This window comes from Mesoplodon mirus (genome assembly GCF_964341445.2).
Source record: "Mesoplodon mirus genome assembly, chromosome: 18".
NCBI lineage: Eukaryota > Metazoa > Chordata > Mammalia > Artiodactyla > Ziphiidae > Mesoplodon > Mesoplodon mirus.
Genome location: NC_138994.1, coordinates 6,435,839 through 6,453,746, shown reverse-complemented (window position 1 = coordinate 6,453,746; position 17,908 = coordinate 6,435,839). Strand labels below are relative to the sequence as shown.

Below are 17,908 nucleotides of genomic sequence, written 5' to 3'. Positions count from 1 at the left end.
CTTTTAGGCACTATCTTGCGCTCATATTCGGGCCTCAGGGAGCGATTCCGACCCTAGTACAGCAATTACTGTGACATAATAAGCCGCAACTGGAAGCGTAGAGATAAGAGGTCAAGCGCCTGTTAGAAAACTCGAGCAGAATTCGTCCTCTTCCGTCTCTTTCTAATTACGTAACGCAGGGAAAGAATGGGTGACCAATCAGGAACCCCGAGAGACTCAGCTCTTTCTGTTCCGCCCTTCCGTAACGTGTTTCGTTCTCGCGTTCTGAGAGGCTCTCGCTAGGCGCAGCGACCGGTTTCCGTGGCAACAGGAAAGCGCGGGAATTACAGATTAATCGAAACTGCGACAGCGCTGTGTGAGCTTTCCTGACCAAGGGCGGTCCGGGGGGTTTTTCAGAGAACTGGGCCTCTGGTCCCGGGAACTACAGACGCTTTGCTCTGGGTAAAGGTGAGAGAACCTGGGGAAGGGAGAGGGGCCCACAGGGTGCTCCGGGGACAGGCAGTAAACAGGTGTGGAGACAGCAGGGGAGAGGTGACTCCTGAAGGCGAAGCAAGATGGGTGTTATCTGCCAAGGGGCGGGCGGAAGATGGAACCTGAGAAGCCTAAGATGTTGAATCTGGGGAAATCGTGGGGAGGGGGGTAATTTGTGGGTCACACGGTCGGGGGGAGGCGCTGAAGATAAGGGAGGGGGCAGGGCGTCTCCGAGGGGGAATCCTGATGGTGGAAACTGGAATGGGTCTTGAGGGGGACATCATGGTATACAAAGATGGGCTGGTATATGTAAGATGGAGACCCAGAGGGAAAACGGGGTGCACGAATGTGTCTGGGAAGAGGAGGAAACAGAATTTTGTGGGAGGAAGAGCCGTTAAGAACTGGATTCATAGGTGTTTCTGAGAAGGGACAAGAAGGAAGTAGAGGGGCGAGCCTCCCTAGGCACATACGCTGCTGGCATGGATGTGCCTGAGGAGGATCCTGAGATGAGTGCAGGCCAGTGGGAAACACTGGGGAAGGACAGGGGTGGGGAGCATTGGTTAGTGTTGATTTTGATTTTAAGCGAGAAAAAGAAAACAGCCGGGATGATTGGAGAATTAGGTGGCTACCACCACTCACCCAGTCAGTCACCCCACTGTGGCTTTCCCGTTCTTGGAGAAAGGAAAAGACCAAAAGAAAGTGATTGGAGGCTAGATGTGAAAAAATAGAGAATTTAAATGGTCTTAATTACAAAAAACTTATAGAATTTTTTAAAAATAAGGTTTTTGTCATTAGTTCTATGGTTGATCTGATACTAAAGCATGCCAATCTTAAATGGCACTTAATGAAACCAAGCTTTTAAACCTTTTAACGTGATTTATTTACATATATATTTAAGTTCATGTGTTAAAGTTCATGGGAACAGGAAGAAATGGATTTTTCTGCGGATCACGTTGAAGAAGTACAAAATGTCCTTAATGATATGCAGAAAATCTTAGAGTGTCCAATCTGGTAAGTCAAGAGTTTATTAATTTGAGATTCTTCCTTATGTCCGATGCAAATGAATAGAATTGACCTTAGATAGAAAGGAGAAAAAATTATAATTTTTTTAAGATTAAGCTATTAAAGTTGCTGCTTTTCTTAACTGAAGAGCTTTAGGAATATAAGAAATTACTCCTTTTTCTCCACTCTAACCTTCCCTCTGTGTCACCTCAACACACACAGCCCCCTGTCTTGAATGTCCACAGACTGTCTTTTTTTTTTTTTTTTTTTTGCGGTATGCGGGCCTCTCACTGTTGTGGCCTCTCCCGTTGCGGAGCACAGGCTCCGGATGCGCAGGCCCAGCGGCCATGGCTCACGGGCCCAGCCGCTCCGCGGCATATGGGATCCTCCCAGACCGGGGCACGAACCCGTATCCCCTGCATCGGCAGGCGGACTCTCAACCACTGCGCCACCAGGGGGGCCCACACAGACTGTCTTGATTGGCTCTATATTGGGGCAAGGATCTGGTTTGGCTTAAGTGGCATTTGGGCATTTCATCCATCTCTACAACCAGCTTGATCACTTGGAATGGACATAGTTAATAACGGCAAAATAAAATCACAAATGCTTGGTGTCAGTGAGTGGGTAGGTCTTGGGAGAACCTTTGGTGGAAACTAGCCCTATACTATATTTAAATAAGAATACTGTGAGTCCTCAAAGCCTTTAGCAAGTTTCTTTGACCCCACCCCCCAGATTTATTCATTTATTTTAAAATTTTTATTTTTTATACAATTTTTAAAGGTTAATCTCCATTTACAGTTATTCTAAAATATTGGCTATATTCCTCATGTTGTATAATACATCCTTGTAGCCTATCTTACACCTAATAGTTTGTACCTCTCACCCCCCAACCCTATACTGCCCCTCCCCGCTCTTAGACTTTTTGAGTGAGCCTTTGTTTCCTGCATCTACAAAATAAGGAGGAGACTAGAATAGTAAAGGTTTTTTTAGATTGAGGTGTAATTTACATACAGTGAAATGCAGAGAGCTTAAGTGTACAAGTCTATGAGTTTGGGCAAGTGTATATATATCTGAGTAACCCAGTCAAGATATAGAACATTTCCGGGCTTCCCTGGTGGCACAGTGGTTAAGAATCTGCCTACCAATGCAAGGGACACAGGTTCGAGCCCTGGCCGGGGAAGATCCCACAAGCCACGGACAACTAAGCCCATGCGCCACAACTACTGAGCCTGAGCTCTAGAGCCCGCAAGCCACAACTACTGAGTCCACGCGCCTAGAGCCTGTGCTTCGCAACAAGAGAAGCCACCGCAATGAGAAGCCCACGCACTGCAACGAAGAATAACCCCCGCTCGCTGCAACTAGAGAAAGCCTGCTCACAGCAACGAAGACCCAACACAGCCATAAATGAATGAATGAATGAATGATATAGAACGCTTCCATCACCCCAGAAAGTTATCTTGTGTGGATTCAGGAGCTCTTAACTTGCTGACCCTCCACGACCCTTGGAGGCCTATAGATAGAACTGTATTCTTATATAATTGTTTCTTATGTAATTTTATATTTTGTATTTTATATATTTAAAAGCATTGCTCTAAGAAAGGGGTTCATGAGCTTTACCAACTGCCAAAGGGAGTCCATGGTACAACAAAGGTTATGAACCCCAGGTAGTCACTAGCTGACCTCAATGGTATCTCTTAAATCTATAAAATAAATTAAAAACCATACCTCAGAATTTCTTGGTAAAAAGCCAGAAAGGCAATTTAGGAGGATTACTGACTATCCTCTTCCTTCTGTTCTCTTAATCCTGGTCATTCTGGCCTCTTCAGTGCTCTTCAGACATGCGACATATTCTCCTGCCTCTGAGCTTTTATGCTTGCTACACCCTCTGCCTGCAACATTCTTCCCCTGGTAATTGCATGGTTCACAAATCTTGATTGAAATACCATCTTTCAAAGAGGCAGACAGTCCCAATTTAAAATTGTAACACTCCCACCCTCAACACATCCCTTATCCCCCTTGTTTTCCATAATGCTTATTTTTTACATAACTTAAAACTATCTGACATTCTGTATAATTTATTTATCCTTTTTCTCAACCCCCACAGAATATAAACTCCCAAGGGCAGAGGTTTTTATTTGTTTTATTTACTTCATATCTTCAGTAGTTAGAACAGTATCTGGGACATAGTAGCCACTCAGTAAACATTTATTGAAGGTATTAAGTAATAAACTAAATTGGTTCTTTGATAATTTAGTGGTTTTTAACATGGTGATAGTGGTGGGTATTCAAAAAGTAAACTGAAAAGTTTTACCTTTCCTTTGTGCTTAATGAAAGTTATTTTTCATATTTGGAGTCAAGTAAATAAGATTTTTAAAAATGCAAGTTGTGTTTTCAGAGAGAAACAAGATTTATAAGTAACCTACCTTCTGCTCTCCCGCCTCTCAACATTTCAGCTAAACAAGAACCAAAGCTAAATGAGCTTTACAGCTTAATGTATGAAACATCAGAGCCAGGCTAGCAGGAAATGACAATTGGAAAAAAAATTGCTTTTGAAAAAGCATAAAACTTACTCATGATGATTATAAGGAGTGATCAAAAAGTCCTTAATAATATGACATTTGGGTCCATTTATTTTACATTTCCATGGGACTCAGTCATAATAATGTAATGTTCTTTCTCATTCTGGCAAAGTAAACCATCAAATGAAAAACTCAGATACATAAAAATTAAAGATGTGAGAATGAAAGTTAATGTTAAATTTTTATTTTCAGTCAACTACTGTGTATTTTCCAGCTCCTTATTTATTAATTTTTTCTATCTGTTTTTTTTTTTTTTCCTTTGGGCTGCGTTGGGTCTTGGTTGCTGTGCTCAGGCTTTCTCTAGTTGTGGTGAGCAGGGGCTGCTCTTCCTTTTGGTGCACGGGCTTCTCATTGCAGTGGCTTCTTTTGTTGTGGAGCACAGGCCCTAGAGCGTGCAGGCTTCAGTAGTTGTGGCATGTGGGCTCCGTAGTTGTGGCTCGCAGGCTCTAGAGCACAGGCTTAGTAGTTGTGACGCACAGGCTTAGTTGCTCCGCAGCATGTGGAATCCTCCCGGACCAGGGATCAAACCCATGTCACCTGCACTGGCAGGCGGATTCTCAAACACTGTGCCACCAAGGAAGTCCTCAATCTGTTTTCTATTAGAAATAGACCTGGGTTTTTAAACTAAGACTGTTCTTCCTGGTTGTTAAACCTTAAACTCATACCTAGTTCACTTTTTTTTTTAACATTGCCTAGAACAGTACAATTTGCAGTTAATGTCTTAATAAATGATTCCTGACTGTGAATGGAAACAATGTTATTTATGGTAACTATAGGGTAGGTTTCCAGCTTCTTTGAGGTCTCAAGCTAAAATTCCTTCTCCTGGCCCCTGAGTCATTATTGGCATTTATTTCTGATAACTGGTAGTTCTTTCTAACTCTTTACACATGAATATACAAATTCTTTGACTTTCGAAGAGTTTGCTAAAATGTGTATCCCAGTGGGTGGTGGTTGTTTTTTGAACATAACCTAGCTTCTTTCTCCAATCACTTACCATCTTGGAAGCTCTAAATATAAGTATGCAGTAGGCCTAAAATATTTCCTGGTTTGAAAGGTTTTAAATATTTGAGTCACTTTTATTTTATTTTATTCTTTATTTATTTTCAAGATAAATTTATTTATTTATTAATTTATTTATTTTCGGCTGAGTTGGGTCTTTGTTGCTGCGCACGGGCTTTCTCTAGTTGCGGCGAGTGTGGACTACTCTTCGTTGCCGTGTGCAGGCTTCTCATTGCGGTGGCTTCTCTTGTTGTGGAGCACAGGCTCTAGGCGCAGCGGCTTCAGTAGTTGTGGCACGCAGGCTTCAGTAGTTGTGGTTTGCGGGCTCTAGAGCACAGGCTCAGTAGTTGTGGCGCACAGGCTTAGTTGCTCTGTAGCATGTGGAATCTTCCCGGACCAGGGCTCGAACCCGTGTCCCCTGCATTGGCAGGTGGATTCTTAACCACTACGCCACCAGGGAAGTCCCTGAATCACTTTTATAGTAAACATTTACTTTCATCAGGACCTAGAAGAGAACATTTTAATTTTTTTCTTTTCATTCCCATTCTCTCTTCAAGCTTTTCCTTCAACAGTAATTACTTTTTTATGTATTGGAGTTTTCATCTGTTCAAAGTTTGTGTTTACAGTATGTTTGTGTAGCTTGGTTTTTAATTACTATACTGAAATATAATTATCTCAGAATTGAGTCAGTGGTGAGAATGAAAGCCATCTGGTATCATAGCTAAATCCAACTTCTCTTTTACTGAGAATTTCTTTTGCTGTCTAGCGTATCTGAAGAATAGTGATTTACTAACAAATCAGGGTTTTCTTTGTTTTTCTTTTTAAAATCACTTTCAGTCCCAATGCTAATACTAACATTGGTACAAGTCATCTCAGGTTGTAAACATTTTCCCAAGTAGCATTTAATTTTATTCTCAGAATAGCCTCAAGAGACTGGTAGAGTGGGTGACCGAGAAGGAAACTGAGGTTCAGGTAGAGTGGTTGGCCTGAGATCACTCTGCTAACAAAGAGAACTGTAGTAGAAACCCAGTCTTCTGACTTACTCTGGTATTTTTCTTTTCATTGCCCTGTGCTGCGTCAGAAACCCCATGATTGCGAGAGTTGTGTTACCAAACCCTTCATAAGGAGACTATTGTCCCCCAGCTTTTCTTGTGATCCTTTTCTAAAAAGTTAAACATTTAATGAACCACATTCCTATCACATACACAGGTTACCTGTTCTTTGATGTCTTGCCTGAACTTTACCAAGAATCAGTTTCTGAAACTCATTCAGAATAAAAACTGAAGACTTAAAATAGCCTGTAGGTTCCTACATGCTCACCTACCTCTCTGACCTCTTCTACTAGTACCTTCCCCTTGATTATCCATCCTAGACCTTGGCCTACTCGGTGTCCTTTAAAAACCCTGGGCATGGTCCTGCTCAGAGTCTGTCTTTTCTGCTCCCTCTGCTGGAATGTTCTTCCCCCAACTGTTGCACAGCTTGTTTCCTCACATTGCTCAGCTGTCTGCCAGTGTCACCTTCTCAGTGAGGCCTTTCCTGACCACCCTGTATATACCCTTCCCCTCACACACTGCACTCCCTGTCCCCTTACCTTGCTTTATTTTTCTTTTTAGCACTTATTCCCATATATGTTTGTTTCTCAATCAACTGTCTACCACAACTAGAATGTAAGTTCTGTGAGGGCAGGCTTTATTTTGTTCGCTGCTGTATTTGCATCTCCAAGAGCAGTGCTTGCACATGGTAGATGCACAATAAATACTTGTTATATTAGTAAATGAATTAATCTCAGGAGGGCCTTGAGATTTTGTGGTTAGATGGGTAGGGATGAGAATTTGAGTGATGTATTTTCTTTTCTGGAGATTTTAATATTTTTCTAATTTTATTATTTTCTAAATTTTCTTCAGTGACTACTTATTACACTGTTCTTACAAAATAATCACAAACCAAACATCATGTACCTCCTGAAGTGATGTAATAAAAGTACACAGAACTATCTCTAAAGTGTTCTTGCCAAAAGATTGAACCCAATTTTGACTGAGCCTGTAGGTCTAGTTTACAGGAAATAGAGGTTAGAGGGACAAGTTAAACCACATCATAGGGTTATAATCAGCAAAATCTAGAATGTGGGAAATTCTAGAGGTCAAATGACCTAGTTTTTAAAATAAATGACGAGGTAAAAAAAGAGTAGAAATCTGTAAATGAGACTTGAGATATATCAACCAAATGCAATGTGTGGATCTTATTTGGATCCTGATTTAAATGAATTTAATTATTAAATTTTTATGAGACAGTGAGGGAAATTGGAACATTCGTTGTATATTAGATGATACTAGGGAAATTATTTTTTAGGAGTAATAATGGTTTCATGGTTAAACTAAAAAAGTCTTTATCTTTGAAAGATATATTCTGAAATATTTATAGATGAAATGCTATGACAGCTGGGATTTTAAAAAATATTTATTTTATTTATTTTGGCTGCGCGTCGGGGCTTAGTTGCGGCACGTGGGATCTTCGTTGTGGCATGCGGGATCTTTTTAGTTGCGGCATGCAGGTTCTTAGTCGCGGCATGCAGGCTTCTTAGTTGCGGCATGCACGTGGGATCTAGTTCCCCCACCAGGGATTGAACGTGGGCCCCCTGCATTGGGAGTGTGGAGTCTTACCCCCGGGACCACCAGGGAAATCCCCTGGGATTTATTTTAAAATAATCTTGGCTTTGAGTGTATTTTGGTATGGATGAAATAAGATTGGCTGTGAGCTGATAACTGCTGAAATTGGGTTATGGTACATGGGAGTTCATTTTACTGTTTTATTTGTGTAAATGCTTGAAGCCTTCCATATTAAGAAATAAAAAATAGGGGCTTCCCTGGTGGCGCAGTGGTTGAGAGTCCGCCTGCCGATGCAGGGGACGTGGGTTCATGCCCTGGTCTGCGAAGATCCCACATGCCGCGGAGCGGCTGGGCCCGTGAGCCATGGCTGCTGAGCCTGCGCGTCCAGAGCCTGTGCTCCGCAACGGGAGAGGCCACAGCAGTGAGAGGCCCGCGTACTGCAAAAAATAAAAAATAAAATAAAATAAAATAAATAAAAAATGAAAAGGCAATCACATGCCAAAAAAGTGCTACGAGGGAATTCAAAAGAAATACAAGAAGTTTTTGTCTTTGTGGAGCTTAAAGTTTAGTTAACATATAGGATGTGCACCCACAATGATAGCTCAAAAAAGGTATCAGTGAAAACTAATATGAAATAATATCAGCTAATTTTTTAAATGCTAAAGATAACATAGAATGTAGAAAAGAATGATATATTCTGTTTTGATGTCTGAAAGCTCAGTGAGGGTAAGGATCATATTCTTTGCTGTATTTTTGGTTCCTAGTACAGCAGACATTTAATAAATATTTATTGAATGAACTTAAAGCCTTACTTTGACTAGTTATAGCAGCTTAAAGTTGAACTTCTTTATTAAGAATTCATTTATTCATTTATTTTTAAATGAATTATTGAACCTCATTTCTCTTCTTTTTTTTTTTTTTTTCCCTACCCTTCTAGTCTGGAGTTGATCAAAGAGCCTGTTTCCACAAAATGTGATCACATATTTTGCAAGTAAGTTTGAATGTTTTATGTGGCTCCATTATTAGCTTTTGTGTTTATCCTTCATAACAGGAAACACCTAGCTTTATTAAAGCTTTAGCTTCTTCAATTATGTGAAAACGAATCGTAAGTTTTTGTAGCCATAGTTTGTGGTAAAATATTGGCATATTTATCTAGTGGGATATGAAATCACTTTGAACAGCTGTTTGTTTTTTGTGTCCATGGGTGAAAGCAGATTGAAAGCAGTTACGAAATAAGCAAATTGTGTTTCAACTGTCCCAGTTTCTCCTTTCTGTTCATTTCTGCATGTCCTTCTGCTCTCTGCCCTCTAAGGTTCAGTGTTTGCCTGCTTCATAATCCTTGTGAAAATAGGAAAGGACCTGATATCAGTTTATATTTAGGCTGAAATTCATTCATACCAATGATTCAAGTTATATTTACATTTTTAAGGATTTTGCCCTTTGAAATGGATATGTTTCTTGATGGAATAATTTCAGAAAAAGTTTGGTAGGTAATTTTGTGGAACAGGGGGTTTTCTCCTTTCCTTGATGTTAAGCTATGATTGCCCTGAATGCCAACTTATTTCTTTTGAAGCATTTTTTTCTTTTTTAATTGAAAAGGCAAGCCATGTCAATGGTAATGCATTTACTAGCATAAATGATGCAAAGTATTTTTCCCTCCTACCTCAAACCCCTGCCTCTCCCTTCTCTCCCCAGAAAAAAACCACAATTATCAATTTCTTACGTATCCTCTAAGGAAGTTTTAGATTCAAGAGTTCGTAACTTGGGATTCATGAATGGTTTTCATGAATTTCCTAGAATTATATTGAATTTTAAGCTCAACTGTATTAAAAATATGGGCCTGTGCAGTTTTCTGGGAAGACAGTTCATAATTTTCATCAGCTTGGAACGTTTCTGTAACCTAGAAAACATGAAAAGCTTCTGCATTAAGGATAATGAGGGCTGGCTGAAGCTGGAGGAAACCTGTTCCCTTTGGAGGGATATCCTCTGAGCACAAGTCTGCCAGCTGGCCAGCCCCTTCCTTCCTCTGAATTTTACCTTCTTGCTATTTGTCTGTCCCAACAAGGATCCAGAGCCCATTTCCACTGTCACCCCTTTTCCAGGTCACGCCACTGGCCTAGATCTGTTCCCAACAGTTTCCTTCTCATTCTTCAGGCCCTTCTCCCTGGTCAGGTGTCATGGCAGCACAGCTTTATCTCTCCTTCAAGAATTTTTAGTTTTGTGGCCTCTAGAGGGAAGCTTCTGAAACTGTCTGTGGTATAGGGCCACTTTCTTTATAGATCAGTACCTTTATAAAACAAAATTTTAAGGTCCCACTATTTAAAAGGTTACAGATAGCTGAAGACTAACCTTTTAAATGCTGGGACTTTCACTGTTTCTTGACAAGAATCTTTCTGAAATGTACTGTATGCTTTCCTGTCCCCTTGAATAATGAACATACGGTATTATAGTGTGTAAAGAAGAGATTAAATTATGAACATTCATTACTTTGAGAGCTTGTGGAAGAAGGCAGTTTTACAGGCAGAGGAAATAATATGAGCAAAGGTATGAAGAGAAGAAAGAATATGTTCAGGAAAAAGAAACTAACTTTTCATATACATAGAGGAGTTGTATTACAAAAGGAAGGAGCCCTCAGAGGGGAGATGATATTTGCAAGAGAGAAAGATCCAAGAGGAGGCAGAGTGATTGGAACTAGAAAATGGATGCTAGAAAGAGAAATAGTTGTTATTCAGTGAAGTTGGAGGTAAAGACATCTGTTGAGATTGAGAAGGTTAAAGTTGGCAGCTGGAGGAGAGTGAAAAAGGCTTGCAATTCCTAATATGGAGGATAGGAAAAGCAGAATAGCCAGGCTTTATTTATTTTTTTTTTTTGCGGTACGCGGGCCTCTCACTGTTGTGGCCTCTCCCATTGCGGAGCACAGGCTCCGGACGCGCAGGCTCAGCGGCCATGGCTCGTGGGCCCAGCTGCTCTGCAGCATGTGGGATCTTCCCGGCATCGGCAGGCGGACTCTCAACCACTGCGCCACCAGGGAAGCCCTAGCCAGCCATATTTTAAGTGATAAGTTAGAATTAAAAGTTTAGTATAATGCCTGTGTGATAGATCAACTTTTTCATGAAATATCTTCTGTAATACCTTTATAGTCTGAATAACACCTTGATCTATATGATAAGAAAGCTCAGAAAAATACCTCCAAGCATTAATTGTATTTTCTCAAGGTGAGCTCTAATTGCTAACGATAACGCAGCTTTATTGACCGGAGTAAGCCTGTAGTTCTGAAATCTTTCATGAGATATACAGAAAGTACAATGGTACCAGTTTAGAAAATATTACTTAGGCCATTCATGCATTAGCTTGCAGCTTCCAAACAACAGATGAAATGTGTAATACTTTTTGAAAGATCTAGACCACATTGTCCAAAGAGATATAATCTGAGCCATATAAATCTAACTTAAATTTTCTAGTAGCCACATTACCAAAAGGTTTTTTTATTTCATTATTATTTTTTTTGGCGGTACGCGGGCCTCTCACTGTTGTGGCCTCTCCCGTTGCGGAGCACAGGCTCCGGACGCGCAGGCTCAGCGGCCACGGCTCACGGGCCCAGCCGCTCCGCGGCACGTGGGATCTTCCCGGACCGGGGCACGAACCCGTGTCCCCTGCATCGGCAGGCGGACTCTCAACCACTGCGCCACCAGGGAAGCCCCAAGGCTCTGTTTTTTTAATCAAACCTCTGGTTTGTACTTTAGTTCCAACAATTAAGAAGCTACCTTTTTAAAAAATTTTTACTGGAGTATAGTTGATTTACAACGTTGTGTTAGTTTCAGGTGTACAGGAAAGTGAATCAGTTACACATATACATATATTCACTCTTTTTTAGATGCTTTTCCCATACAGGCCATTACAGAGTATTGAGTAGAGTTCCCTGTGCTATACAGTAGGTCCTTATTAGTTATCTATTTTATATATAGTAGTGTGTATATGTCAAGCCCAATCTTCCAATTTATCCCTCCCCCACCAAGAAGCTATCTTGAGCTCTTCATCTGGGAGATTCTGCCTAGGTTCCTTGCCCAGTATCCCAGTCCCCTGAGTCAAGGCTCTTGTCTCCTAGGGATGAGAATCTTACCACTAACCCTCAGCCTCCTATGGCTGGGTCCCTGCTACTTTTCTTCCCTTATAACTACCACCCTGAACTTCTCATTTCTGCTGCTAGACTCCTGAGAGACTATGTTCAATCTACTTGCTAGATTATCCATCTCTTGCCTATTTCTGGACCTCTGACATACTGACCTATTACTAGATTACAGAATTCCCTGGTGTCATGATCTAATGTATCCAGCCGTGAAACGTCCCCGACACTGACTCATCACTTATCTGGATCTCCTCAGTTAATTGACCCCAAGACTTGCCTTACTTGGTCTATCTGGTCTTTAAACCTCAGCCTTCCTTGGTCTAGTCCCTCTTAGTATCCTCCATATAAGTGTATGGAAAGGTTATCATTCCAGAGCACTGCTTCTCAAACTTTAATGTGCATGAGAATCTCCTGGGGATCCTGTTAAAATGCAGATTCTGATTCAGCAGGTTTGGGGTACAGCTGAGATTCTAGGAACTTCCCATGTGATGTGGTTGCTACAGACCCATGAGTCCCACTTTGAGTAGTTAGTTTCTAGAGCTGTGTTGTCCAATACAGCTGCCACATGTGGCTATTGAGCACTTGAAATATGGCTAGTCCGAGCTAAAATGTACTGTAAGTATGGAAAAACACAAGCTTTCAGAGACTTACTACAAAAAAAGAACGTCAAATATCTCATTAATATTTTTATATTTTGAAATGATAAAATTTTAGCCATAATTGGGTTAAAAATATATAACTATATTAATTTCACCTTTTAAAAAGACCTTTTGGGGGCTTCCCTGGTGGCGCAGTGGTTGAGAGTCCGCCTGCTGATGCAGGGGACACGGGTTCGTGCCCCGGTCCGGGAAGATCCCACATGCCGCGGAGCGGCTGGGCCCGTGAGCCATGGCCGCTGAACCTGCGTGTCCAGAGCCTGTGCTCCGCAATGGGAGAGGCCACAACAGTGAGAGGCCCGCATACCGCAAAAAACAAAACAAAACAAAAAAAACAGAGCCTTAGGATTTCCCTCGTGGCGCAGTGGTTAAGAATCCGCCTGCCAATGCAGGGGACACGGGTTTGAGCCCTGGTCTGGTAAGATCCCACATGCCATGGAGCAACTAAGCCCATGTGCCACAATTACTGAAGCCCACGTGCCTAGAGCCCGTGCTCCGCAACAAGAGAAGCCACTGCAATGAGAAGACCATGCACTGCAACGAAGAGTAGCCCCCGCTTGCCACAACTAGAGAAAGCCTGTGCACAGCAACAAAGACCCAACACAGCCAAAAATAAATAATTTTTTTTTAAAAAGAAAAGAAAACAGAACCTTATTTATACAAACTGACAAGGTTTGGTGGGACCAGCAACATAAGTGGATGCTGAGACGCTAAGCTGTGGAGCTCTCAGGGTCTTTATTTCCTTTAACAAGGGACCATATTTGTCTATTATCTTAGCTCTGTTGATAGTAAGCCAGGGCACCCAATATAACTGAAGGTAGCCAAAAGTCAGCTTGCCTTTATTTTGCTTGTACTTAGAACTATTAATTCATTGCTTCCTGCCAGGATAGACTTGGACAAGCAACTCAAAATTAGATGAGTTTCCATAACTTGTTAAACTGTTCAGGGTGTAGATGTGCTCAAAAATCAGTACTCTGAAAAGTCCCCCAAGTTTGTTTGTGGCACTGTGATTTTACTATTCTCCATCAGCGTTTTCTTAAAAAGCTGAAGCTGCCCTTTAGAAAACATACTGCATTTTCTTTAAAAATGTATTGCCTTTCCTTAACCATTGGGCTTTAGAAACCCAAGAATCCCAAAACTTTTCTTAGACCTTTTCACTAAGAACCTTTTGTAGAACTTGTATATGTGTTTTCATTTAATTAGTGCATCACATAGATTCCCCAGGGTTCTAAAACAGAGTTTAATAAATTCTTCTGAGCCCTGAAAGACATGCCACTGTTCTGTTGATCTGTCAATATTTTCCTTAGCTCAGTCTTTTCAAGTCATGTACAAGTTTATTTTCTCTTTTGAGTTTAGTTAATAACCTTTATGAGTTTGTTCTTTTTCTAGCATAAAGAAAGATTGGAACTCATAATATCTTGGTTGATTTCTACGTATCTGGTTCTCCTGTGTTACTTATGTAATTATTGTACAGGCTGCAACATCTATAGCTTGGCTTATCACGCAGTATCTTAGCTGCTGTATTCTGCAGTACTATGTTTAGGGAATTACCTCCCTACCTCTACTCTGAATTGTTGAATTGTACCATTTGCCAGTGTGATGCATTGATGCCTCCTAGAGCCATTATGGTAGAGTGCAGGTAGTATTTGCATCTTCTCAAGGAGTGGTAGCCTCTATTTTGTGGCTCTTTAAATGGACTTTATGGGACTTCCCTGGGTCCAGTGGTTAGGACTCTGTGTTCCCAATGCAGGGGGCCCAGTTTCGATCCCTGGTCGGGGAACTAGATCCCGCATGCCTCCCGCATGCCGCAACTAAAGATACCACATGCCGCAACAGAGGTCCCACACACGGCAATGAAGATCCCCCATGCCACAACTAAGGCCCAGCACCGCCAAATAAATAAATAAAAGTTTAAATGGGCTTTATATACAGAGCAGGTAGCTTTTTGATACCCCTGTCCCCTAAACTATAGAATTGTTGTCAAGTGCAATGTGGTAGTTCAAGCAACTATACAAGTGAAGAAGGACCCCTGGGTCTCCTTGACCAAACCTACCTACATTTACTTTCTCTGGTGGAAAAACCATGGGCTTTGCTACAGTTCAATCCTAGATCGAGTATCACCTTTACCACTTACTTGATTACTGTATGATCTGGGACAAGTCTCTACTGTAAAATGAAGATAATACTTCAGGGTTGTATAGACTGAGAGAGAGCAATGCATGTTAAAGGACCTGGCCAGTAAAAAGTGCTCTCTAAGTGTCTGCTGGCTCACCATTCCCACTGCCTTTTCAGCTCCCTAAATCTTTGGCTCACCATTCCCACTGCCTTTTCAGCTCCCTAAATCTTCTTTCCTGGCTCTCTTCAATGTCGGAATCTTCTCTACTCCCTTCCCCAGTCACCTCCCTCGCCATAATATTATGTCCTTTATAATAGCAGGGATTTTGTTTTCCTTTTCCACTGAATTTCTTGCATCTAGAACAATACTGCACATGTAGTAAATACTGGTTGTATCAGTGAATCACTGCTTTTAATAATCATCACCACAGCTACTTCTGCTCTCTTCCCTTTTTTCCATTCTACCTCTCTTGAGTCTTCTTTTGTCTTCTTCCTATGGGAACGTTGATCTTTATGGACACCACCAGCCAATGGGAGCAGTATTTTCCTTTCTTAAGAAAGCTGACTCAGGACTTCCCTGGTGGTTCAGTGGGTAAAACTCAGTGCTTCCAATGCAGGGGGCCCGGGTTTGATCCCTGGTTGGGGAACTAGAATCCCTCATGCATTCTAGAACTAAGAGTCCGCATGCCACAACTAAGAGTCAGCATGCCGCAGCTAAGAAGCCCGCATGCTGCAGCTAAGACCCGGCGCAGCCTAAATAAATAAATGTTAAAATCTTTATTTTAAAAAAAAGGAAGCTGACTCTGAACATGTTGCATATGATTTTCAAGTCTTCTTAGCCATATTCAGCGTCTGAGACAAAGAAGAAAATTGTTCTTTATCCAAAGCCATTCTAAAACCCTGAATGAGCCTCCTTCATTCCTTAGATGTCTAGTGGGCAGCTTGGTTATGCCAGATACTCTGTTGGGCATTGTGAATATAAAAAGGAGCATGTTTTCTTCCAGCCTTGAGGGGTTTTGTTTTGTTTTGTATTTTATTTATTTATTTATTTATTTATTTATGGCTGCGTTGGGTCTTCGTTGCTGTGCGTGGGCTTTCTCTAGTTGTGGTGAGCGGGGGGCTACTCTTCGTTGCGGTGCACGGGCTTCTCATTGCGGTGGCTTCTCGTTGCGGAGCATGGGCTCTAGGCGCACGGGCTTCAGTAGTGTGGCATGCGGGCTCAGTAGTTGTGGCGCACGGGCTTAGTTGCTCTGTGGCACGTGGGATCTTCCTGGACCAGGGCTCAAACCCGTGTCCCCTGCATCGGCAGGCGGATTCTCAACCACTGTGCCACCAGGGAAGAAGTCCTGTGTACAAGTTTTATGTGGACTTATGTTTTCATTTCTCCTGGAAAGAAACCTAGGAGTAGAATTGCAGAGTCTTATGGTAACTCTTTGTTTAACATCTTGAGGAACTGCCAAACAGTTTTCCGAAGTGACTGCATTGTTTTATATTTCCACCAGCAATGAATGAGGATTTCAGTTGCTCCACATCTTCGCCAATACTTATTATCTGTCTTTTTAATTAGGGCCATCATAGTGGGCATAAAGTGGCATCTCATTGTGGCTTTGATTTCCTTTTTCCTAATGACTAATGATATCGAGCATCTTTTCATGTGCTTATTGACCATTTGTATATCTCCTTTGGAAAAAATAGTTCTTCATATCCTTTGCCCATTTTTTAATTGGGTTATTTCTTTTTTTATTGAATTTTAAGAGTTCTTCATATATTCTGGATACAAGTCCCTTATCAGATATGTGATTAACAGATATTTTCTCTCATTCTATGGATTGTCCCTTCGCTTTCTTCATAGTATTATTTGTAACACCAAAGTTTTTAAGTTTGATGTAGTCTAGTGTACCCATTTTTTCTTTGGTTGCTTGTGTTTTTGCCATTTATTTATTTATGAAATCATTGCTTAACCCATGGTCACAAATATTTATAGTTTTAGTTCTTACATTTAGTTCTGTGATCCATTTTGAGTTAATTTTTCTGTATTGTGTGAGGTAGGAGTCTATCTTCATTTTTTTGCATGTGGATATCTAGCTGTCCCAGCACTATTTGTTGATAAGATTATTCCTTTTCCATTTAATTGTCTTGGTGCTACTGTTGAAAATCAGCAGTAGCATAGATGTATGTTTGTACTCTCATTCTATTCCATTTATGTATATGTTTATCCTTATGCTAGTACCATGGTGTCTTGATTACTGTAACTTTTGTATTGAGGTGCTGAGTTTTAAAACTAATTATAATCATTTTACTTGAACCACTTATCATTTATGTCTGATTATGCAGCATGAAATAATTATGAGTATATCATTAAATATGCCATATTAACTTTTAATAAGTTTTATTTGATCATAACAGTAAGCCATATGCATGTAAGTTCAGTTTTCATAGATCTTTGCTTATATAGTTTGTTTTCTGATTATACAGCATCTAAAAAGAATTAAAGAAGGCCACTGGTTGTAATTCACCTGCCATTATCTTTAAAATGGCTCTTAAGGGCAGTTGTGAGATTATCTTTTCATGGCTATTTGCTTTTTGAATATTCTCTCTGCAAAAAAAAAAATGTAACTTGAGTTGTTCTTTTCATTCTTTAAAATTTACAGATTTTGTATGCTGAAACTTCTCAACCAGAAGAAAGGACCTTCACAGTGTCCTTTGTGTAAGAATGATATAACCAGAAGGTATATAATTTGGGTAGTTGGGAGGTTGGAAGTGACAACAACAGGAAAAAGTAGAAATTCCTTAATAACATAGCTGGTATTCCTATCAAACCACTCATCAGTAGAAAAATATATTAAAAAGCGTGTTTAGCTGACAGGGTAAATTATTTCTCAAGTCATTTTTCTGAAAATTTTACAGTACATCTGCCTTATACAGGTACTAGCAATTCATTGCCTTTTTCTAATCCTTCTATATGATGCAAGAACTTGCAGCCTTATCTAATATAGGACTGTACCACCCTGACCCCATTGTCCTGATCCTGCTTTTATTTTTCTTCCTTGCGTATATTTCTACTTATTTACACACACACATATGCAATGCATTTATATATTGTGTGTCCCTCTGGCCAGGATGTAAGCTCTATTAGGGCACTGGCTTTGTCTGTCTCAGTCAACACTGTTTTTCCAATGTTTGACACATAGTAGTCACTCAGATATGTCAATGAATAAATAAATTATATTGTCCTACAACTGTCCTAAACCAAAATCTCTCTTTGGACATTGTTATCTGTCTGTGATTTTGAAATAATGTAATCATGATTAGGCAGAAATCCCTGAGAGCTAGAAGTGGCAGTTTGGGTGGATG

At 40.7% G+C, this 17,908-nt stretch overlaps 1 protein-coding gene across 1 annotated transcript in view; it reads left to right on the top strand.

Annotated features, from left to right (window-relative positions):
- The first annotated feature begins 297 nt into the window (after positions 1 to 297).
- The window catches only part of BRCA1 (BRCA1 DNA repair associated), a 63,141-nt gene continuing 45,530 nt past the window's right edge, over positions 298 to 17,908 (top strand). Inside the window, 4 exon segments of the mRNA XM_082604673.1 lie at positions 298 to 447; positions 1,370 to 1,482; positions 8,595 to 8,648; positions 17,206 to 17,283. Of these exon segments, the coding sequence (XP_082460799.1) occupies positions 1,403 to 1,482; positions 8,595 to 8,648; positions 17,206 to 17,283 (212 nt within the window). The 5' untranslated portion in view covers positions 298 to 447; positions 1,370 to 1,402.